General features: G+C 35.0%; 1 protein-coding gene across 1 annotated transcript in view; it reads right to left on the bottom strand.

The window, feature by feature from the left end:
• SESTD1 (SEC14 and spectrin domain containing 1) overlaps window positions 1-26,405 on the bottom strand; it is a 122,330-nt gene that overhangs the window by 53,441 nt on the left and 42,484 nt on the right. The window contains exons 2-5 of the mRNA XM_049773432.1: window positions 24,977-25,056; window positions 22,153-22,261; window positions 11,845-11,935; window positions 5,793-5,906 (exon numbers count right to left, since the gene is read on the bottom strand). Coding sequence (XP_049629389.1) covers window positions 5,793-5,906; window positions 11,845-11,935; window positions 22,153-22,261; window positions 24,977-25,031 — 369 coding nt within the window. The 5' untranslated portion in view covers window positions 25,032-25,056. The remainder of the gene's footprint in view (window positions 1-5,792; window positions 5,907-11,844; window positions 11,936-22,152; window positions 22,262-24,976; window positions 25,057-26,405) is intronic.

The raw sequence follows: 26,405 nt of genomic DNA, 5'->3' as shown, positions 1-26,405 counted from the left end.
TTATTAAAAGTACCCCAGGGCCAGAGATATAGCACAGTGGTAGGGCATTTGCCTTGCATGCTGTTGACTCAGGACGGACCGTGGTTCGAATACTGGCATTCCACATGGTTCCCATGCCTACCAGGAGCGATTGCTAAGTGCAGAGCCAGGAGTAACCCCTGAGCACCTCCGAGTGTGACCCAAAAACAAACAGACAGAAAAGTACCCCAAATGATTCTCAAATTCTTTTCCTAGGTTAAACACTATTTGCTTATAATTTGAAGGATATAGACGAGAAGAAAGTCATTCCAGGTGTCTTCTGCCTTAATCCTCTCATTTGCTGACTTTGTAAAAGTTAATTTAAAGGAATTCATTCCAGGTTTATTTTCCCAATCTCTCACAGAAGTCATCTGCATTAATTACATATAATATCTTTCAGTTTAAAGGAACTATTCTAGTGAGTTAACATTCTATACTTCTAATTTGAGCCATTCTCACAAATACATTATTAACTCCCTTGCTCAGGGAAGAGCAGAAGAGCACCTGTCATGTTTTACCCATTGTAATCTCTCTCTCTCTCTCTTTGCTAAAATCATTACAATTACTGATGACATATTTTATGTCAAATAAGTAAAAGGGAAAATATGTGGTAATTTATTTAGATATATAAAGAAAGATTTATTTGAACCTGGTTATTTCTTTTTCTATTATTTTATTTTTTTTCCAACATGGCTATTTCTTCTTAAAATTTTTCCATAAAATCAACATAAATGTAAATAGTGAAGGTTCAATTGCATGACATAAAATAATTTAAATACTTAATGTTGTTTAGTACGTTTATCAAAGAAAAAAGGTTGTCGGATTATAGTTATTACATTTTACCTATGCAAAACAGACATAATAATAAGGAAATCTTAAGGAGTTATGGACACCTACATGAAGCTCACTTTATCCACCATTTTAAGACATTTTATATAATCGTATCTTATAAATTTTCTGACGGCTGTTCAAAGTAAAAACAAGACTTGATATGTGAATATGCAGAAGTGTATACATAAATACCAAAGATATCTCAAAGCTAAGTTTATAAATTTACAATTTCTAAAAAGCAATAGCTTGAAAAAAATTAAGACTCAAATTTGTAATCAAGTTGAATCATTCAGAGAACTGCTGACTACAGCTCAGTCTTCACTGTAATCATCCAATCTTTCCTTAAGCTTGTAAGGAAGAAAGGGATAGTGAAAGCTTGTAAAATGGAATAGTTGTTTCTATTTCATTAAATTTGACTAGATAGTGTGTGTTCAAAAATGATGAAGAAAGGTCTGAGTGATAGCACAGAGAGTAGGGCATGTGTTCAACCCAGGCTTGTTCCCTGGCATCCCAGATAGTCCCCTGAGCTTGCCAGGAGTAATTTCTGAGTGCAAAACCAGAAGTAACCCACCAGCGCTGCCTTGTCTGACCTAAAAAACAAAATATAATAGTGATGATAATAATAATAAATAATGAATGTAAAAAGAGTCAGTTTACATTTTGCTGGTGGTGGTGGTGAAGGTACAATTACTGTACATTAAAGCCATACATGCTAGCTATAGTAACTATGTTACCCACAATCCAATATAAATACAAGTAATTTTTTAAAAGTTCACTATAGTAAGAATCTTATTTTAAAAATGCTATTTATCTATGAATTGCCCTTTTCAAATGAATCAGGAGAGATAACTTCAAAAGGGAAAAGAAGTTTCCCTTCCAGTGCCCTTCCATTTTTCTATTGAGAAACATCACTTGCCTCTGGAAAATGACAGCACTTGCCAGAATATAACATAAAGTTCTGACAACTACTTTGAAGACTACAAACCAAGTTTGAAATGACAATTCAACTCTATTCACATGATGGAAACCTAGCAGTGGATGTGACTTCACACATAAAAACCAACAGATTCCAATGAATAAGTAAAAATAGAAAACCTGATTTTGCTATGGGCAGGAAAGATTTAGCCTGAAGTAAAACTGAAGTGCTAAAAAAAAAAAAAGAAAAAAGACATGGTAAATAAGATTTAAAGCACAGATTTAAAAACAAATATGGGGCTAAGGAGATAGTAAGTGAACAGGGCGCTTGCTTTATAAGCAGTCAACCTGGTTCTATCCCTGGAGCCTCATATCATCCTCCATTGCTCCACCAGAGTGATTTCTGAGGGCAGAACTCAGTATGTATAGAGTAGTGCCAGGTATAGACCAAAAAGTCCCCTATGCCCCCTCAGATAAGAGATTTTTTTTTTAAAGCAAAATAAACTAAAGCAAAAGAATGAACAGGTACATTTTGAAGTTGCTATTACAGAATATATCTAAAAATCTAAACAGGTTTTCTTTGAACTATTACATTAAGCCTTCTCCAGTTACAAAATATTAGTGAGATTTTCCTATATTTCTTTCCTTATAGTCCTGTAAGAGAACACAAATAAAATAAACTTGTATAAAAAGGTTAAAAACAAAGCAATGCAATCTAGGATTTTTTTTCTTAAGAAAAACAAAAAAATATTTAAAAAAAAATAGGAGTCCAATTCCCAAAAGCAAATCTCCATCAAATTTAAAGATAAAATAATTTATATAACTAAAACCCAACTACAAATATGCTTGTAAACATGTTGTTTAAGTAAAGATATTTATAAAAAAAAATAAAAAATAAAGATGAAATAAATGCCTAAGACATAGTTATCACATGCTTTATAGCTGATCCTCTTTTGCTCTAAAATTCTAAATATAAAAAGACACTCGGCCTAAATGCAAAATATTCTAAAGAAGCATGTTCCAAAGTCACAGACAAAACTTTTGAGTATCTCTGGTCAAGCAGCTAATGAAGAAATAATACTGGGGCTAAAAATATTAAAAAGCAGGGAGAGAGCCTGTGGAGCTAATATAGCAACAGCACCGAACAACCAGCCTTGTATCAAGTATGGCAGGTCCCTAGACCTTCTGAACCCCTTTGGAGACCCTTATAAAAACAATGAAAGTAAAATATACAAATATTCATGATTTAATACAATATATTTTATTCAAATATTAATTTACATAGTTTATTACATAGTCCAACAAACTGTCCCTCTTAGTCATGTAAGTACTATCTATTAGAGCTTGGAGTAGCTCCTGAGCAGTAAGTTAGGAATAAGATGACCTTACCCTTTGCCCCAGCATGTAAGAATCTGACCCAAAACACATGAAACAATGTGAAAAACAAACCCTTTCAAATATTTACTCCCATTATCACCCTTCCTAATTAAACAATTCTTTACCTATGGAAATGAACTACAGACTCAATATTTCATTACTCAAAATACACTTAAAAGTATAAATTCTGGGGCCGGCGAGGTGACACTAGAGGTAAGGTGTCTGCCTTGCAAGCACTAGCCAAGGAAAGATCGCAACTGCAGTTCGATTCCCCGGTGTCCCATATGGTCCCCCCAAGCCAGGGGCAATTTCTGAGCGCTTAGCCTGGAGTAACCCCTGAGCATCAAATGGGTGTGCCCCAAAAAACCAAAAAAAAAAAAGTATAAATTCTCCTAAAATATCAGGCCCACTGCATGACTCAGTGTTTTCATACAACTATGAAAATCTGATGTAACACTCTCTACAGCAATAAATTGTTTTATTATGTTTCACAGAACATGTAACAGTCACAGAATAGAAAGGCTTGTTTAGAGTTTCAAAGAAGCCTATTAAATTACTAATATGATAAGTATAAGATGTAAGGTGCTTGCCTTGCAAGTGGTGATCCCAGTGAGATCACTGACACCACATAGGATCACTGAAGCAACACCAGGAGTCAATCCTGTGTACTTCCAGGTGTGACTCAAATCCCTGCCCAACATCCTTTCTAAAAAAAAAAAAGCCTAGAGGCTGGAGAAATAGCACAGAAGTAGGACATTTGCCTTGCATGCAACCGACCAAGGATGGAACTGGATTCGATTCCAAGCATCTCATATAATCCTCTGAGCCTGCCAGAGTAATTTCTGAGCACAGAGCCAGGAGTAACCACTGAGTGCCCAAGTGTGGTCCAAAAACAAAGAAAAAAGTCCAGTTTTGACCTTACCAATCTTATGGCATTTGTTATTTGTGACCTTTAATTTTAAGATAAAATATCAGAATGTTATTATGAATAATTCACAAAATTATCAACAATATACCATCAAGAAGGTTAACTGATATCATAACTAATATTTAAATATTTACCTTTCATACCTATAAAACATTTTATAAGCATGGCCAGGAGACAGTCCTTTGATTCCATAAATTAAAATTAAAGGTGGAATTAATCATACCATGGCATCTTTTTACCATAATTTCTGTAGTGTTGGTGTTTCATGATGTGCTAGGTAACAATTTTGATAAAATAATAACAATTTGCATGTCTGTGGTATTATCCTGAGGCAAATCTTCATGATCTGTATTTCTTGCTGCTTATTAAGCTCTTGAAATAAATAAAACCACTATATCAATCATTGTTTCCACCTTGCTGATTAGCTTGATCAACTAACATAGCTTTCCACTAAGCTATATTTATTTATTTGGTTTGGGGGCCAAATAAGTAATGATGTTCAAAGTTTACTCCTAGCTCTGCACTCAGGACTCACTGCTGGCAGGCCTGGGGACCATAAGAGATGCTCAGAAATCGCTCCTGGCAGACTCGGGGGACCATATGGGATGCCGGGATTCGAACCACCGTCCTTCTGCATGCAAGGCAAACGTCCTACCTCCTTGCTATCCCTGGCCCCCCAAGAAATATTCTTAACAGGAAACGATGACAGAAGTTTGGAACTGCAACCCAAATATGAGTATGCCTCAAAATGAGAATAGAATCAGTTACAGTAAAAAAAAATTAAGGAACCCAGTAGCTGAATAAAGTGAGCTGAAGAAAAGTTAAGGAATCCAGTAGTTGATATACTCAGACAGAAATGGTCCATAATTTAACCATAAAAAAATGCCAATCCACTGGATTTGTTCCAGAGATCCTGAATTATGCCACCTCATGTGGCTGCACAACACATCAAAATTTCATAGAAAGGCAGTCCACTAGGATCACAGCAAATCTGATGGGAAAGTTGCATAGACCATCAAGGTCAGTGAGCCTAAACAGTAGCCCAGAAGAGTCAACTAGCACCAACCACAGTATTTTCTCTAAGCAACATTTTCTACTGCATCTGGCCTGTCTGAAAGGCTCATTTATGACAAAACACAGGTTCTTACTTCTCTTACCATACTTTCATATTTCTTCCTTAGATGTGTTTCCCATTCAGCTATCATGGTGTTGAGCTATCACATACTGAGGTATAAAAGTAAATAAAAACACTAAAAATTCATAAATAAAAGTATATTTAAATTAAAATTGGGTGAGAGTTACTGAACAGATACCACCAAGGTAGGTATATGAATGGCAAACTAACATTCAAAATATAATCACATCTTAGTCATTAGAAAATTAGAAGTCAAAACCATAACTGGAAACAGGAAAATATGCTTTGAAAAAGTGGGGAATTAACTGCACCTTCAAATTGTGTTGTAATGCGAATTGGTACCTCAATTAATTATTTTACAAAGAAACGTATCAACAAAAAAAGGTATAAGTGAGGAATGAGAAAAGATTTACAAAATTTTACACAGCATCAGAATTCATTCAAAAAGTATCTGAACGCTAATTGAAGATGAATCACTGCTTAGGACAAATTAAACACTGTTTGGTAGCCAACACTTAATAAACAAAATAATATCAGCTATTTTTAAAGATTTAATATACTTCTTCTTTTTCAATAGAATATATTTACCTCAAAGCCAAGTCTATCCTTTTCTTTCCAAAAACAAAAATGTGTTACTTTCTTATCCCAGAACTCATCTGGCTTCACTACACAAACAAGGGACACTTCCGCTGGAACAACATTCTGTAAAATAAAAAAAATAATTATTATCAATTAAACACATGAAAGAAATAATTTGCTATTGTAAATTACCAGATTGTTATAATTAGAATGTGTAATCAAGACACTTTTGGAAAAGAAGAAAAAAATAGAAGAAGTATTTTCAATTACTAAATAAATATTCAATACTAAGTAGTATTACAAATACTAAATAATATACAAAATATGTAATTCAAATAATAATTAATAATACAAAAACTAAAGAAATACTTAAAATTTTTCAAATAATGTAATATGATAGCACCTATTAATTATTTTTATATTTCCCCCAATCTCTCTACTAGGAATATTCTTAAATTGTCTCAAAACAATTTTTAGTTAGGAAATCATTAAACATTTTTGTGATACAATATTTTTCCAGAAAATCATGCTGTATATATTCATCAAATAATTTAAAATCAACTTTCCTAACAAGAAATTCTTATCAGCATTATACAAACTCAGCATTATGCATGATTATGAAGACAAAAATAAGATATGATAAATATAATTTCACTTTTCCTACATATATGGACAAACTACATTATCTAAAGACTGGAGATTCACATTTATCCAATTAGTAAATATTTCACAGATATTTTATTAGTAAGCCCCATACAGCTTATCTTTAAAATATATATTTAATCTAATTCTACCACCTGCATTGCTAAACATCCCTAAACTAGTCAGTTCTTTTGAAGTATCCTCTGAACAGTCTTCATATTTTATCTTACTCTGAATAAAACGGAAACATCTCTCCAAAGATGAAAGGGCCTGTAAGCTCCAGGCCCATTGAAAGACCAAGCCTACAGTCTTAGTACAGTTCTTGAGTATAGTCTTAAGTATCTATGCTCCCTACTTTCTGCTCTCAGATCTGATAAGACCCTATTCAAGCCTCTGGGCCTTGATATTTCCTCTCTAAAGGAAGTGCTTCCTCCCTTCATGCAGGATTATCCTCAAACAGCAGATAGAGTCCCGAAACCTGCAGTCAAAAACAGAATCCATTGACTCAGACTCTTTTTTCTTCATAGCATGGATCTCTATCTGATGCAATATTATCTCACTTTCCCAGTTTTGCAGAAAAGTAAACTGAACTGCAGAAAACTTGAAGCTACTTCGAGATAACAGAGTTACAAAGAGATTATTACACTGGGGGTAAAAGCCAGGTCTGTTTGACTCTGGAGTTCTACTACATTATTTTCTAGAGTCAAGACGGGGGAGGGGGGCAGGATAAACAAACTTTTTTTAAAGGTTTGGACAATAAACAATGTAATGAAATGCCTACACAGTTCACCAGAGTAGGACAATAAACAGTGTAGGCATTACACAGTCTCAGCGGAAATGATTTCCATCTTTCTTTCTTTTTTTTTTTTTTTTTGAATTGTAGTGTGAATGAATGTAAATGAATGGGTATGGCTGAGTTTCAAGAAAACATACTTTATAAACTCAAGGGGACCACTACTGATCTCAAGAGGACCACTACTGTTCTAAAACACATATTTATGGCTTAGATGAAATAATACCACTCGTTAACATACTCGTATTATTTTCTATTTAGGGTGAAATAGAAAACACTTTTGTATTTCTTGGTTTTCGGGCCACACATAGCAGTCTTCAGGGCTTACTCCTGCTATGAACTCAGGAACCAAATAGGGTGAGGGGGGCTGAGAATTGAAACCAGGCAGGCCCCATGCAAAGCAAACACCCTCCCTGCTTCACTACTGATTCAGCCCTGGAAACAGAAAACATCTTATTCAAACATGTCATTGGGCACATTTATAAGGCAGCACCTCCTACTCCCACATTCATACACACAACGAATGGGTTATGAATAAAGTGAGTCAAATACATTTAGTTGTACCAGAACTTTTATCAGAGGGACCGGAAAATTTAGCATAGGGTGAGGTTTAGTCACCCTATAAAAGATCATTGTTTTTTACATCACTGTGTTATCACTGTGAGAAACAAACAAACAAAAAACATGTAAGAGGGCATTAATTTAAGAACACAAACAGAACCAGCACTGTCTTCTGAGATTCAAAACTACTGGTACAAGCACATTTTGAAACAGAAGAAATGGCAAACTTTTTATTTAAAAACTGTTTGACCAGGGCTGGTGCAGTGTCACAGAGAGGTAAGGCGTTTGCCTTGCTGGCGCTAACCTAGGACGGATCATGGTTTGATCCCCTGGCATCCCATATGGTCCCCCAAGCCAGGAACAATTTCTGAGTACATAGCCAGCAGTAATCCCTGAGCATCACTGAGTGTGGCCAAAAAAAACCCAGTTTGACCAAACTAAAAAAAAAAAAAATTGAACACTGCAACTTCTGGAAATGCCAATAATAAATTTAAAAGCTGTCAAAAGGCTATCAGAAAATAAACTGCAAAAAGGGGAATTAAATCATCCATTGATGGTTCTTCAAATGATCAAAGTCCAATTCACATGCAAGTTCCAAAGAGCTTATCTAAGACACAGTTAATAACAGGATGCAAAGAACACAATACATAATTAGCGGGTTTATCATCTCATAGGCATGTTAACACCTTTACAGAGAAGAGTTCACCTTGGTGTTTGGAACACACACACACACACACACACACACACATACACACACACACACACAAAGCTGGGAACATATATGACAAAAAATATTTTTGAGACACAAAATCTCTACTCCCTTCAAAACATGTTCCTTTGAAATCTGTGTAATTTCTAACCCCCAAAAATGATTCTAGTAATGGAAAGTTCAAGCCAAATATTTATGAAGAAAGAAATAATGATCAATCTTTGATGAATCTACTGGTAAGTAAACACTTGATAATGGATAAGTAAAAAATTTGGGCTGCAGCCAAGCTAAGATTCAATACTTGCTCTTTCCCAGTTTTTTTGTCTCAGTTTGACCTTCAGTAATAAATGAAAATTACTTCCCAAAATTGTGAGGATAAAAAATAACCACATTAGCACTTAATTACTCCTAAATAAAACATTAAAGTCATCTTCCTTATTTAAGTTTTAAGTTTTAAATATACAAGTTTTAAGTATACAAACTAAAGAGAAGTACAGTGGGTAGGCACTTGTCTTTCATGTGTTCATCCCAGTCTGATCCATACCAGTACGTATGGTCCCTGAGCACCTCTAGGAATGATAAGGAATAGGCCCTGAGCATCACTAGGTATGACCCCAAAACAAAAAAACTATTAAGTATGGGGCCAGGGAGATAAGATAGTTCAAGAGCAGGGAGTATATAACTCACAATGTCAGGGACCTGAGTTTAATCTCTAGTACTGCATGTCCCTTCCTCACTCCAGGTAGTCCTGGTAGCTTCCAACTACTGGGTGGCCCTAGCACCCCTACAACTCAGCAGTACAGTATTGTTGGGGTCCTAACATTGAATTGGCCCAGCCCAGGTGGTGAAGTAGGGGGTGGTACCATGAGTATTACTTGGAAGACTGTCCAAAATAAAATTATAAAATTCTTAGTCTTTCCTCAAATAAAATTCTAAACAATTTCACATAACTGCCAAATTTTCCTAGAACTGGTCTTATCAGTTCTGATCAACTCTTATATTTATTTCATTTTTGAATAATAACAAAGTCAATAACACAGCCAGGAACAGCCAGGCATGGTCTTTTCCCTTACTTTCATTCAATCATTTAACCTGAATTTTTTGTTTTAACATGTTACCTCCCATTTAAGGAAAGCATACACCAGATGTGGTTTCTTCCTTCCCTGGTGCAGTGCCTTCCTCCAAACGAATTATTTGCCAAAAGGCCCGCTTAGCGAAGTCAATCATTTGACCCTTTGCGTGAATCATTGGCGGTAATTCCAACATGGCTGTAACATTACATTTTCTATTTGGCCACTATAGAAATCCAGCCTCAGCTCTTCTACAGACAAAGAAATGTCAGTACCAAAAGCCCGCCAAAAGTTCCCCACTGGCTAGTTCATATAACCTGGTGCCAACAGCTTGTTTTTCTGAGTCTAGCTCTATGATGGTAAACAATTATTTCCGTCCCCCCTAAAATCTATTTTCTGGCTACTACATAAACATCATAAATATCTCTGTCTCTCTCCTCCTGGTTTCTTAAAAAAAACTTGCTTTTTGCTAAACCAAAAACATCTCTAGCTCTGGTTTCACTGCCTTCCAGCAGAGTTCTTTCTCACCTGAAGAACGGTCTTTTAATATGTAAATTTAAGGCCTGTTTCCCTATTGTACTGCTCTCCAGCTCTTTGTGAACACCTTGAATACCAGAGTTTGTGCTTATAAACATCATCAGCTGAAAAGTAAATTTGTCTTTCTTCCCTTGGACGAGGGTCCCCATACAATGCATTTTGTGTGGTCTCATTTATTTCATTTTCATATTTCAAATTCATCCACTTGTGCTCCCGCTTCTCTCCCTGTGAAAGGTTCCTGGACCCCAGGAAGGTTCTGCTTAGCAACGCAACAAGTCTGCAGCATTAACATATCAATTATGTTATTTAAAGACCATGTATCACAGTTTATATAGTTGATCAAAATACATTTATAAGTGGGAAAAATTTATTTTATCTCATAATTAGGTCACTAAGCCACTATTAGGAAGTTTAGTGAGCTTGTTGTTAGTTGATCATTCTGTTACTTCTTTTGTTTCTGAACATTAGGTGGCTTCAGATACATACTGGTGTTAAAATTGATGTATTCCTTACAGGGATGACAGTGTTAAAAAATTTTTGGAGTTGTCTTGCAACTGCCAATGAGCACTGTGACCCAGGAATTCCAAGCTCTACTGCTGATACTGAAGCCTTTGTGGGACATGATATAGGCTGCAGGTTTTCCAGAAGTATGAGGGAACTGAAGGGCTTCAGATCAAATACCAAAATACCCGGAGTTTGGTCAAATTCTTGTCTACAGAGAACCATTGAGGAGTGGTGAAATTGGGCCATTGTTGAGGTGTGAAGTGAGTATGGGCACTCTTCTCAGTCTTCTTGTACTCCTGGAAGTCCTGGTAGCTGAGCCATGTCTATAAACACAGTCGCCAAGTTGACAGTTGGCCAGCTCTAAAGACTCATTCTATTCTCAAAGGAATGTAAACCAAGCCATGAAAAATCATGAATACACCAGCTGCATAGCTGAAAATGGCAATCATGGGAGAAGAGAACAAGCCAAGTTCTTGCCCTATGGGAGCAATATGAGTTGCACCCACCACCCATAACCTGAACTTTCTATAGAAACCTTTCATTACAAACCCCATATAGAAGACAATGTTGTCTTTTTCTCAGGCACTTAAATGTGTTTTTCAGATCATAAGAAGTCAAACTATTTACTAGGTACAGTGGAAATATAAGGGTCACAAGATAGTTCCATGAGGAAAACAAAAAAACATAAAACACAAAATTGTGATCCACACAAAGAATCTGCAATTATAGGTGTTTATTGAATTTTAATTTGTCATCTTACTAAAGTCACAGGAAATACAGCTCTTCGTCAACACCTAGATTTGAAATAAAAGAAACATCACACATCCTGCTGCTTTTGGGAAAAAAGAAAACAGACAGTAGAGACCTATCAGAACTGCCTGAGTAGTGCTTTCTTATTAAGTCCTATTGCTACTCCCTCAGAGGAGGGACCACAGACACTACTTGTGTAAGCTCCCAGCTGAGTAGAGTGGCAAGTGTGCTCTTTCTTTCAGATCTACTCATCAGTGGAGTAAGCTAATTAAATGTGACATGCTATCTTCTATCAGTTCAAAACTTTTAGAAGAGAGCTTCATTTCCCATAAAATCCAGGTCTATAGAATCATTTTAGAAAATATTGATCTGCACATTTCCCAACTCAGATCACTGATGGAAAGCTAGAGCACAGCACAATGAATTAAAGGCATTATAACCTGGATCTGTTGCTGAAAACTGAAACCATTTCCTGAAAATCAAAAATAAAATTACCTGAAGCATTAAGACTACTGTTTTCACCACATTCCACTGTGATTTTCTGCCATCCACAATCACGGTAAATCCTCTAGCCTTACACTTTTCACTGAAATAAAACAAAATTATAAATTATAAGACATTAGGATAAGCCTCATGTTTTATTCTCATCGTTCTAAAAAAATGTATATAAGCCTCATATTTTATTCTCATCATTCTAAGAAAATTTATTGCTTTATCATAATAAAGTAGCATTAATCTCTTTTAGTTTATTTTTACATTGTCAATTAATACTCTTATTTTCTTGAGAAATTAATTTTTCTCATTTTAGGAGCTTGACAATATGCAATTTCATTTGACAAGAAAAGTAGTCTAGGAACAAAGACACACATTTAGGGTTACAGTCCCTGCCTTGCATAGCATTGATTCAGTTATCAACACCATATGGTTTCCTGAGCATTGAGCACCTACAGCCTATCCCTACTCCTCCCTCCCTGTTTCTTAATTACCTCTCCCCCACCACCACTGCAGCAGCACCAAGGTGACTTTGGGTAATCCCAGAGAATGCAAGGCCAAAGCAGCATTACAGGACAGAGGAGCACTATATTATTGGGCACAAATACTATACCACTGGCTTGTTTGGCTAAGAATTACTAGGAGGGTCCCCTGGGCCTGCAAAGCATTGTTTGTCAGTCCCCTTTATGCCAACCTCAGAAGACTCTAAAACATGATAAGCCAGTATTTTTTCAAGAGGAGAAAAAAATTCAGAGCTGCATTCAAATTATCCCAATAGTGTCCCAATGTCTTCATCTGTACAATAGCCTATGAAAAAAAAAGTTAACTCATGACAGTCAAGTATGAATATACTTATTCTCTTTCCTGTCAGAAGTATAAGGTTTGAGAAGTGGCTGTTTAAACACACAAGCTATTATTAAGCCTTTGGAAATGAGTGCCTTTGTACTCTCCTAAAGAAATGTAATTAAATGACACAGCTTTTGGTGTACATACTAATCAAAGCTTGAATATACTCTGATTTCCTGCTTTCACTTTACATCCTCAATCACATAACCAACAAACTATTAGGTGATGAAAAATAATTTTCTGGTTTTATATTTATTATTCAACTACTGATTAAATATTTCCCATATGTCTAACTTAGTAAAATGCAACAATGATTCCAAAGACCAAAACCATGTAGTTATCTTACTGCTTTGGTTTGATAAAAGCAACATATTGCAAGGATCTCATAGGCTTCCTCCAAAACAACAAAAAAATGGCAGCCTGGTAGCAGAGTAATGACTTGATAATTCAAACAGCAGATCCTTTCTAGAAATTGAAATCCAATAATTTGAAAATTTTACTTGCCTTTCCTTACTCCATGCATCCACATATCAGTCTTGGGAGTTTCTAAAGAAGTTATATCTACAAAACTCCACAAAGCATCATACAGATTTAATGCAATCCCACTAAGGATACACATCACATTCTTCAAAAAAGTGAATCAAACACTACTAAAATTCATTTGGGACAATAAACCCTTAGAAAAAGGAATATGAGAGGCATCATTTTCCCCAACTTTAAATTGAATTACAAAGCAGTAGTCATTAAACAGCATGATATTGGGATAAAGACTGACCTGCAGATCAATGGAATAGACTTGAGTATTCAGAGAATATGCCCCAGACATACAATCAATTAATCTTTGATAAAGGGGCAAGAAATACAAAATGGAGCAAGGAAAGCCTCTCCAACAAGTAATGTTGGGACAACTGGTCAGTCACATGCAAAAAAAAAGCGAACTCAGACCCCATCTAACACCATGCACAAAGGTCAAATGCAAATGGATTAAAGACCTTGACATCAGACCTGAAACCATAAGGTATATAGAACAACAAGTAGGCAAAACATTCCATGACATTGAGAATAAAGGCATCTTCAAGGAAGAAACAGCACTCTTCAAACAAGTGGAAGTAGAGATAAACATATGGGACTATATAAGCTGAGAAGTTTCTGTACCTCAAAGGAAATAGTGAACAGAATACGAAAGCCACCAACAGAATGGGAGAAATTATTCACCCAAAACCCATTAGATAAGGGGCTAATATCTAAGTTATAAAAGGTACTGATGGAACTTAACAAGAAAGAAATATCTATGCCGTCAAAAATTGGGGAGAAGAAATGATCAAACACTTTCTCAAAGAAGAAATACAAATGCAAAATTCAAAGACACATAAAAAAAATGCTCCATATCACTAATCATCAGGGAGATGTAAATCAAAACAACAATGAGGTACCATCTCATGCCACAGAGATTGGCACACATCACAAAGAACAAGAACAATCAGTGCTGGTGGAGATGTGGGGATAAAGGAAGTTTCATTCACTGCTGGTGGGAATGCTGTCTAGTTCAGCCTTTATAGAAAACAGTATGGAGATTCCTCAAAAAACTGGATATAGAACTCCCACATGATCCAGCTATACCACTCCTAAGGATATAACCTAGGAACACTAAAACACAATACAAAAATACTTTCTGCACACCTATATTCATTGCAACACTATTTACAGTAGCCAGAACCTGGAAACAACCCAGATGCCTGACAATAGATGAATGGCTAAAGAAACTGTAGTACATATACACAATAAAACATTATGCAGCCATCAGGAGAGATGAAGTCATGAAATTTTCCTATGCATGGATGTACATGGAAACTATTATACTGAGTAAAATAAGTCAGAGGGAGAGAGATAGATACAGTATAGTTTCACTCATCAATGGGTTTTAAGAAAAATAAGACATTATTGGAATAATACCTAGAGATGATGGAGATGAGGGTTGGAAGGACCAGCTCATGATATGAAGCTCACCACAAAGAATGGTGTAGTTATCAGAGAAATAACTACACTAACAACTATCATGACAATGTTAATGAGTGAGAGAAGTAGAATGTCTGTCTCGAATACAGGCAAGGAGGAGTGGGGAAGGAGGGAGATGGGGGCATTGGTGATAGGAATGTTGCACAGGTAAAGGGGAGGGTTTCTTTTTATGACTGAAGCCAAACTACAAACATGTTTGTTAATAATGGTGCTTAAATATATATAATGTATAGTAATATATATGTATATATATAAAGAAGTAGTATCTAATTCTACTGAAAAGAAGTAATCAGAACATAGATATAAATGCTAAATATGTGGAAAACATATATGTGTGTGTGCATCTAATGGGAGGGACAGAGGTTCATCTTTCAAATATAATAAAAAATTCAAGAGATATGACAGTATAAAGCATATATTGTTACAAAAAACTTGGGCATATATGTTTGTAGGACATAGTAGTAGTAGCAATCTAAATGTCCATCAACTAAAGAATGAAAAAATAAGATGCTATATATCTATACAGCTGAATAGTATTCAACAAAAAGGAATGAGATACTGATATATCCTGCAGCATGAATATGCTTGAAAAATATGTTAAGTATTAAAAAGTCATAGGCAAAATGTCATATACTGTACATTTTTGTGTAATATCCAGAATAGGTAAATCCAAAGATGCAGAAGGCAAATTAGTAGTCATTAGGATTTGGGAAGAGGGAGAATGGGTTTGACTAATCTGTGTAAGATTCCTTAGGGGGACTGATAAAAATGCTCTGAATTCTCAGTGTGATGCTCATAAAACTTCATTAAGGCTCATAAAATACTGAGTATACTGAATTATATACTTAAAAATGATGGTTTTTATGATGTATAAATGATTTTTGGAAAATGTTTAACTGTTCTATTTTTGGATTTTTCAATATAGAAAAAGTATTAGTCCTTTATTTATTGGGGGATGCAAATTATTGGGATGTCCCAGTGCTCAGGGACTTATACTTGGCTTATGCTCTTGGATCAGATACATGGACCATATGAGGTGCTAGGGGTTCATGGGAACATATGGCATGCCAGGGATCTCAACCTGGTAAGCTGCATGGAGGCAATCACCCTTCTCACTGTACTGTCTCTCTTTAAGAGACAAAATACACTATCAAACGATCATTTCTGGATTGCTAATAGCCTATAAAGACTTATCAGGAGAAGCAAAACTAACTCTGATGGCTAGTTGAGGGTTCATATAAGGAAAAATTTGCTCAATATCCCCATAAAGACATCTAGAAAGATTCTCTTAAGACTTAAGAACATACAGTTCAAGTAAAAGTAGACCAGAAGCCAGCCCAGTTGGTGATTGGAAAAATGACAGCAGTTCAGAGATTCAATATACTTGAAGAATTTAGCATGAGGGAAAAATAAAGCTGCAATAAGGAGAGATTTTCCTGCTAGGGACTAATATCATCCCCGAAGGGGTTAACTGCATCTCTATATCACATGTTACATGATCATTTTTGTTAAACAAAAAAGCTTTATACTTGTATTTACATATCAAAGCATGACCTAAACTTATCTATACATTAAGACTAAGAAAGTAATGAGGCTTGCAAATACCATCAGCAGTAAGCTTAAAGGCATAAAATACTCGACATTTATCTTTCAGGGCACTTAATATCACATAACAACTCTAGATCAAAATGTCTTTCAATTACTCTAAACTTAAGGAATGCAATATTTTTAATTTTTTCGTTTTTTTTTCTTTATTTTTTCTTTGTTTATTTTTTCTTCTTTCTCGTTGTTTAAGCTGTTTTTAGAAACATAGAAATCATTTCTATGACTCTGTTCTATGACTCTTTCATGCCACCATTAATATGCATATCTGAATTCTAAAGTACCTAGATTATTTTTTACTGGTAATGTGAATATTCAAATATCTCACAAGCCAGTGACATTTACATACAAATCCAGATTCAATAATATATGTAAACCCAGAAGGGAAAAGGAAAAATGTGCCTATTAAGGATCTCTTCTTTCAGGGAAGGTATGAGGAATGTTCAGCAGTCTAGGGCAGAACCTGTGTTCTAACCCTGACACACATGGCCTCCCAAACCCAGCCAGGGTGTGTGTATGGTACTCAAGAACCCCTATAATGCTTCTTGAGCAGCACTGAAACGCTGGAAAAGAGCATTAAACCATTCAGCTTGGGACCAGAGAATAGTAAGACAGGGTTAAAAAACATGCCTTACATTACTCATATCATTAAGCTCAATGTCTTCCCGGTTCACCTTGTTTCTTATATCATGTATTCATTTCATTCTTTTGAGATTGAATGTTATAATTATATGCCATATTTGCAAATTGTTTAATCTGGTGATAAGAACTTGGGATTGCTTCTACCATTTGGTTATTTTGAGTTCTACTACACATTTTGGCAGAGAAATGGCTGTTCAAGTTCTTGTTTCAAATTTAGATATTTAGTAAAGATCATTTTAATCTCAAAAAAAAAAAAAACCAAACATGCCTTACATGTAGATAACCCTCATTGAATTACTGTCACTACATAGGGTCCCCTGAGCACTACCAGGAGTAGCCTCTGAACACAAAGACAGGACTAAGACTTGTGTACCAGCAGGCCTAGGCCCACCCCAAAACATCCCAACCTGATGGACCTAGGATCACTGAGTGTGAGTAGTAAGAGCATTGCTTAGGAGGCCCCAAAATAAATTAATAAAAGGACTCTTTACAGAGTAAATGCTGAAAAAACAAAGTGAAGAAACACTGATGTATACTCATGAGTTTTTAAAAAGTAGATAGATTCAGTATATTAAAATCATGTTCTGCCATATATTTTTATTATGCTTTACTTATGTATTTTATGGTATATTTCATGCCATACAAATAAATTGCATACTGTACATTGTATTTTGAAATAGATAATAAAATATATATGACAAAAAGATCTGCCTGTAAGGTTTTGATTCTTGGTAATTTCAGTATTTACATTATACTTTGGAGGCTATGCCCAGGGCTTATTTCTGGCTCAGTGTTAAGGTTTAATTTCTGGAGTGCTCAAGGACCACAAGCTATACTAGGGATCAAACAAGGGTTACTGCATCAAGGCAATAGCTTTATCCCCTACATTTTCTCTCTGATAGTATTTACTTTTTTAATAAAAAGACTTGCAGTATACATAATATTTTTGTGTCCACCTCCATAAGAAAAACTTGAATGTAATTCTATATTATATAACAATAAACTCACAATTTCTAGTCCTACTATTATAGCACTAACTGGGAAAACAAATGAAAATTTCAGTTTACCTCTTCTAAAATGTAACACTGGGGCTGGTCAAAATTTATCTTTACTATCTTTTACTAATGTTTATGATTAACCTTTAGAAAATAGCCTTTCAAAAATCCTTTAGGTTAACCATAGCAACAATGGTTAGTACTGAACTATGCAGAGAACCAACTGGACATCAGGAAGTGTTAAAGAAATTTAGTGATCAGAGATGGCTACAATTAACCCAGATGACCCTCTCTTTTCTTTGTCCTCTACTAAAGAATCTATATGAAATTTATATAAAGGGTTAACCTATATGAAAAAAATGATCAAGGCTCGAGAGATAGTGCAAACACTCGTCCTTTGCATGTGGAACCCTGGGTTCAATCATTGGCATCATGTGGTCCCCTAAGCATTATAGCACATGGCCCCAAAACAGAGGGAAAATCACCAGGAAATGTTTCTATTTTCAACTATGTTGCATTGTTTGTTTAAAAAAAGGTATAATTCTAGGGGTCAGAAATTATAGGGGTTATTGTTATGTTTAAAATTTAAAAAAATTAAACACCTTTGCAGATGGCTAATCTTTGTATCCCCGCTCATCTCCAAAAGTGTATATGTTCAATAGCACATATGGTCCTGAGTACCATATATAGATAACTAGTGAGTCCAAGATGATAGGGTAAACTTAAAGACAGTTCTGAGTGCTGATGGAGAGACCATATAGAGGTTAGGGTGCTTGTGGGCTGTGGAAGACTCTAGCTCAATCAACTAGAAGTTATCTTTCCCAAAGCATCACTGAGTTTGCCCCACCCTTACGCCCAGAAAAGACCAAAAAAAATAAAAATGAAAAAAGCAAAGTGTCTAGAGAGATATAGCAGGTAGGATGCTTGCCTTGCAGCAGGCCCACAGGTTCAATATACCTGAGTGCACTGCCAGTCAGTAACCACAAGCACTGCCATATAAAATATTCTGGGTGTAAAGAGGAGGTGAAATAAAGAGATGCAATAAATGTTGGTTGTAGACTTCTCAGTGATGAGCACTGAGAGCTGTTTCCAATTCTTTCACCTTTTCTTATCCATTTCAACTATTTCCAAGTGAAACGTTAGAGGGAATTTCCAGTTAAAAGCAGTTTTTAATGGCAGACATTTTGAGGGGACAAATCCATTTGTAAGACTGCTGCAAGTAAACTGTTCTACTGTAATGAATAGTTCAAAAACACCGCAGCTCTCTAATAAAATGGCAGCAACTGACAAAGCTGACACCTACATTTTAAATGTCAAAGTCACAGAAGGCTGAGCCAAGAAAGTCAAGAAAGCAAGCTCACGAATTCCATTTTCACAAATATTTGAGAAGCTCCAGCGTCAGCAAAATAGTGATCAAAACTGAAGCATCCAGTTATCTATTTTGCCTTGCTAGAACAAGCTCTTTCATCTGGCTTCAACCTACAGCTTCCCTCTCGGTTGGCAGTTATGTATATCATACACAAAAACTGATTCATAATTTACATTGGAACTGCATTATGTATGAGAGGCTCCCAGCTTTACCTGGCATACTACTCCCTTTTTACGGAAATTAAAGGCATTTAGCACTTCCTCCCAAATCTACCTTCTTTAAGTAAACACCCAGAAAGTGGCCCCTCCCTTCATTATCTCAAAGCTTCAACAAGCCTCCCAGATCTCCTAAGGGGTGGCATCACCCACTTTGAGAAACACTGAAGATATTTCTATATGAGAAAAAGGAGGAAAGGAAGAGATAGAGAAGGGAAAAGAGAAGGCATGAGAGAAAAGAGAAAAAAAGAGGCTGTTGGTAGCCAACCCTTTTTTGATCCCTGAAATCATGTATGGTCCCAAGTACAGACCCAAAAGAGTACCTGAGCACCACCTGGCCCAAAAAAAATCCTTCCCACAAAAAAAGATAGAGAAGGAAGATGAGAAAAGACAGTGAGGAGATGGAAAGGGGGAGTAAAGGAGAAAGACTCAGGAAGTAAGAGGTAAAAGGAATAGGAAAGGGAAGAGGACAGAGAATGAAAGAGAGATGGAAGGGACAGGAAGAGAACTTAAATATTACAGGTTGTTTTGCCCTCCATTGTACTTTCTGTTTGTATACCCAGATGTAGGATAAGCGACTTGGTGAAAGCATTAGTCCCTCTGTCTTTTACATTATGAGCAGAGGAGCATTTTAACGAGCAGCTGCCATACTTGCTTCTGGATAAGATTAAGAGTAGTGTATACAAGCATGCATTTCTCTCTCTACTTTCTTTTCTCTTTCTCCTCTCCCTCTTATGTCCTCCCCCACCCCACCTCAGGCTTGGGCAGATATAGTCTACATGCAAGACAAATGCCTTAACCTCTATATTTGCTGACCCCAATATTCTCTTCTAACCTAATCACAAACCATATGCATCTTCTGGAGCTCCACCTCAATAATACTTTCCAAAGTTACAGGAAACCGTTTTGTTTTGTTTTGTTTATGGAAAATTTGTATATGTCTTCTATTCTCTTCTATGCCCTCTGAAGGCAATTCCAGCAGTAATTTGCATTATATTCTAACTTCAGAACCTCACCTCACCTAATATGAAAGCATTCTAGATGATATGAGAAAATACAGATTCCAGTCCAAGCTCTAAATAGACATATTACCTGGAGAAAATAACCCTGAGTCTCAATTTAATCAATTATAAAGTGGGGCAGTTTGGTTCAGATGGTCTCTAAAGTCCCCTGACACACTTTTTATCTATACATCTATAAATGATATTTTTATGCTTTTCAAGAATGGTGAATAACACCTATGAGCTATCAGCAGATCAAAGAATTAGCAAGGCTACTCAAAACTAGTGCATTTGACTGTAACTGTCCTACTTTCCAGAGTGAAAAATTTGGTATTTTTCAGTGGAAAACACATTTGATTAACAGTGAACAAAACTAAGCAGCAGAATTTCCACGTATCAGATCAATATTAGAAGTAGATGTTCTGGTCTTAATATTTTTTGCCCATATGCACATTATAGGAGTTGAAGACTTGTTTCTTGAACTTAAAACATGTGATTTTTTTGGCTTTTAATTAATAAATGACTGTGAATCATTAAGACTTCTTTAGAACTATAAAATAATACTGGGTCTTTTGATGTGGGAAAATGTTGAAAATAATATTAACCGTGCATTCTACAGTTTACATTGAAATAACCTATTATGTCTCCAAAATATAAGAAAAAAAAATAATGGATACAAAGAATGGATTGCTCTGATTAAAGCTTTTTCTTTTCATTTCAAGTCACATCCATCTGTGCTCAGGACTTACTCCTCTCTCTCAAAGATCATTCTCTGAGGAAGGCTTAGGAGAGCAATGTAGGTTGCCAGGGATTAGTCCAGGTCAGCTGCATGAAAGAAGGGCACCCTCCCCACTGTATTCCAGTCCCTTTGGTTTTTTTTTTCAGGTTTTTTTTTTTTTTTGCTTTTTGGGCCACACCCTGTGATGCTCAGGGGTTACTCCTGGCTATGCTCTCAGAAATCGCTCATGGCTCGGGGGACCATATGGGATGCCAGGGATTGAACCAAGATCCATCCTGAATCGGCTGTGTGCAAGGCAAATGCCCTGCTGCTGTGCTATCACTCCAGCCCCCCTTTGTATTTTTTTAAAGAAGAATTATTTTTAGATGCTGGAGAGGTAGTACAGAGGGTAGGGTGATTGCATTGTGTGCAAGCAACCAGGAGTGATTCCTGAGTGCAGAGTCCTAAGTAGTCCTTGAGCATCACTGAGTATTTCCCAAAAACAAACTAAAGAAAGAGCACTATTTTTAACTCTTAATAGTCTCACACAACATATCAGAACCTATGGATGTATCTAAAAATATTGTGAAACAGCTATTTAAACAAAAGATACTTTCAATTCGATTTACTTTCTAAGCTTCCATGACATATAGATGGTCAATTTTTATGCTCCTTAAAAGTTGACAGTATGTATATCTTGTATTCTATATCATATTATTATTTAGTGTATTAAGAGCATAAAATAAGCCATAATTTTATCCATTTGATATCATTCAAAGTTTTAACTAGTGCTTTAAAATTAAGTTCAATGCTAGTAAAAAGCAGATAACACAGTACTTTAACAACAACAAGAATCAATATTTGAACCGAAACATTGAGATTTAGGAAAAGACACCTTTAGAGTTACCTTGGAATGCTGAGTAGGTAGTCTAGTGTGACACTAAGCTCATCCATATTTGTCTGTTCAAGACATAAAGGAATTGTCAGAATGAGGCCACTTCGTCTGTCCTTTCCTCCTATGAATGAAAAATACATATAAATTTATCATGCAATAGATTAACTAAAGTATCAAATGAAGAATATTTGGCCCAACTATTACATAAACATTCACAATTTTAAAACATAAGTAAATAAAAACCCTGCCTAATGAGTGTTTATCTTATATATTGTAAATGTTTATAGTAATATAGCAAAATTATAAAAAATTAGAAAAATAAATAAAACATTCACTCCTAAAATCTTCCTTCTTCACTAAAAATTGCAATTATCATTTTGTCTAATTTTCTTTCATTTAGTATGCCTCTTATATAAACAATTCATCAGCATCTGTTGTGTGCCTAGCATAGTATGTAAAATAAAATAAACTTTAATCAACCTAAGAGGAAAAGTTTAATGTTGTATGACAGGATAGTATGAGATATTACTGTTCTTTAAAGTAGCCTAGGACGGACCAAGGTTTGATCCCCTGGCATCCCATATGGTCCCCCAAGCCAGGTGTGATTTCTGAGCACAGAGCCAGGAGTAACCTCTGAGCATCACAGGGTGTGGCCCCAAAAGCAAAAAGCAAAAAAAAAAAAAAAAAAAAAAAAAGTGTTCTGTAAAATAGTAAAATTAAAAACAAAGGAAACTAGAAATTGAGAAAAATGGTATGAGCTATAATCAATGTGAAACCTTTCAAGTCAAACACTTAAGAAAAATGAGTTGGATTTATAAACCAAATAAAGAGTGTTTTACGATGAAGAATGACCTCAGTTAAGTCACAAAGGTCAAAGAAGCATGTTTGGTTGATGAGGAAATAAAGAAAAATCCCAGTCTGATGGAGATGGTGCATAAAACAAAGACATGGACGTCTAATAGACATGTAGCAAAACACACAATTCATGGAGCTTGAATCCTCAATTTGCAATAGCTATTAAAATTTGCATTATTATTTTTATTAATACTTGTACTATTAAATGTAATGAATACTTGAAAATAACTATCTCCATTGAAAATTCCCCATATAACCGACTTGGCAGATATTTATGGCAATTTAGATGCAAGAACTCTTAACAAATATTAATGGAAGCAATTGTATATGGTTTCTAAAAATCATCCACTAAAACATGAATGCAGGTAAACCAACCATAAATTATTTTTAGATTTTTTTTGTTAATTATAAAAATAACTACTTAACTTCAATAAATGTCAATTCAAATAGTTTGACTTAATATATAAAAGCAACTTTAACTCCATGTGTTTTTAATTTGAATATAAAATGTATTTTTCTGTAAGGACTGGACATGTGGTTTTCAAATGGTATCCAAATAATTTTGGTGTTTTTGAAGAAATTTTTTCTATACTAAATAATTAGGTAATTACTGCTAGAAATAATTCATGTTCAATAGTGTAAGTCAAGAGGTATGAGCTGAAATAAATGAAAATTGTTAAGTTTGCCCCTAAATTATAAAGCCTAATTTGAAAATAAAAAGTTTATATTTGAATCGTAGCATTTTAACAAACCATAGAATTATCTTTAAAGGAAAGCCCAACGTTCAGGACATTTTGCTCAGGCTCTCAATGTTCACTGAGGGCTAAAAACCACCAATGTAAAAGTACAAGAGCAGAACTCAAGAGGATAAAGGCTTTTGAGATAGGCATGGTCATCAGAGTTAAATGCAACATGGTGGTTAAGTACCATAAGTATACAAAAATGTCACTGAACAGTGTTATGAAGAATAAAAACATCCACTCTTGGCAAATGGACATTTTCATATATTTGTAGGAGAAACTAATTGAAAAAATATTTTAGAAGTCTAGAAAAATCTAACACAAATTTCAATATAATTTTTCTTTAATATTTCCACTTACAGAAACTTACAGTGCTAAATTTGGCATAAATATACAAATGTTGAGTATGCTTCCTATACTGTTCACATCATTAAAAAAAAGAAGCATTCAGAACAAAACTTTTAAAAAACACATATTAATAATATAAAAAACTAGTGGAGTTCAATATTTCATTTGTCATCATAACCTATACTAGAAAAACAAGCCAATATACAAACCATGTTATTTTTAAAAAGGACAGCAGTGGCATAATTATCAAGAGAGTTTAAATAAAACCTAAATAAAATATGAAGCAAGATAATATAAAAATATCCTAAAATATGAATGCAACAGAATCTATAAAATAAAGCATGTAAAAACTTGATGATAAAATATTCTACAAAATCACTATGCTCACTAATAAATACAAGTTTCTCTCTGAATCTGCTTAGCTAATATAAACTTTGAGTTGCTAACTAAAAGTAAATTCAACTGTATAAATGGTACTTGTATAAATGGTAAAAAGTAAAAACCACATAGCATATTTTGTAGTATCTCCAGTTTATTAAAGCTTTTTCACAGGAAGTTAAAAGACAAAACCAGAATACAGGGTATCATCAAAACTAATTACTCTGCACTTCAGAAATAATTTAGGCTGGTTGGCCAATTATCCTTGAACTATATAAATTACTGCGCTTTTATATAAGAAATATATATGAAGCACTTATAATACACAGGTGATTTTCATCAAATCACAGAACAAATAAAACTGATTTGACAATTACCAATAAGACAGGGTCCATTCACAATTAAATTCATTTTGATTAAAAAGATGTCTTAAAAATACATTAAACAAAACGCATTATACAATAATAAAACAGGTAAGTTTATTTATCAAATGCTTCCAATTTCAAGACACATACCTGAAAGGAAGGCCAGCTTTTTCTTCAGAATAGGTAATATAACTGAGGCCTCCATCTCACACTTGTAAACTTCCTCACGTCTGAAAACACAGAAGTTAAATGTCAACTATTAAAAAATAATCAGTAAAAATAAATACTTACAATGGCTTCCCAGCTTTTATTATTCTTAGCATAACTGACATTTTGAATAGAATAAACCCTTTTATTCTACTACTTCTCTCAAGATATTTCCAGATGTTTCAAATGTTACCCCCATTCTTTCCTTTTTTTGTTTGGGGGTCAAACCCAAGGATATCCAGGTTTATTCCTGGCTCTTCTCTCAGAGATCAGTACTGGCAGTCCTCATGGGCGGTAGCAATCGAACCTTGGTGGGATCAAGTACCCAACCCACTGTATTAACTCTGGCTCTGTTATCCCTTTTCTTAATTGTCTCCTTTTCTCCATATTTTACTTTTTTTGATGTTTCAGGAAAAAAATATCATCAGCCAAATTTATCCTTTTATATCAAGTTACTGTGTTCTGTTATTGGCTTACTTTTCTATAGTTTAAGGGTTACGTACAGTCTATGCACGAAACAAGACTTATTCCTACAGCAAGGGGTCAGGGCAAGGAACTTCCCTTGAAAGTTGACTTCAGCATAGCACGTATTGAAGGTTGGTTTAGTGGAGCCTAGCATATCAACATCAAAACAAGCTTAAGGAATCTGTTCCAGTACTAAAACAAACAAACAAACAACAACAAAAATAGCAGTGTTTCAACTATATTATCTATCTCTACGTGATTTCCTGTTTGATAAAACATTTTTCATCACTTTCCTCTCTTCCTCCCCTGTCTACTTCACTCCCACCCACCATCACACCACAGTGGCAATTCCCTGAACACATTGTGAAATTAGAATATGTTTTATGATTACAAATTCTGGAAAACAATTTGAGAGAAGCAATATGACTACATAAGTGTATTAGTTATGCAGCAAACACCCAGAACTGATCCCGTTTCCAGTACTATGCTCTAATAGCTACAACTAAAAATTCTAGTCACAATACTGCTCCTCAATATAAAATGCAGTCTTAAACAAGTATCAAATATTAAAATAAAAAGTAGTTTGATACTTATTAGATATTAGATACACAAGTATGCTACATGAAGCTATTGTGTATACAACTATCAAAATCAGCATTATCACTCTACCTGTCTGCTAAGAAAATAATTTTCAAGCTATATTATAATGATGCAGATTAATATATTTAAATCTCACAATTTTTTTATGAGGTAAATACTAGTATAATCTCCATTTTACTGAAATGTTAACTGGAGCTTAGAAAGGTTGAATGTTTCTCAACGTTTCAAATAGTAAGTGGAGAAGTTAGGATTCACACCCAGGTAAAACAGTTCTAGTAGCAATGTTTCACATCTTCAGATAGCTCTG

Source organism: Suncus etruscus, chromosome 5 (assembly GCF_024139225.1).
Source record: "Suncus etruscus isolate mSunEtr1 chromosome 5, mSunEtr1.pri.cur, whole genome shotgun sequence".
NCBI classification, from domain to species: domain Eukaryota; kingdom Metazoa; phylum Chordata; class Mammalia; order Eulipotyphla; family Soricidae; genus Suncus; species Suncus etruscus.
Note: the sequence above shows the minus strand (reverse complement) of the source record. Positions and strands in the feature narration are given on the sequence as shown.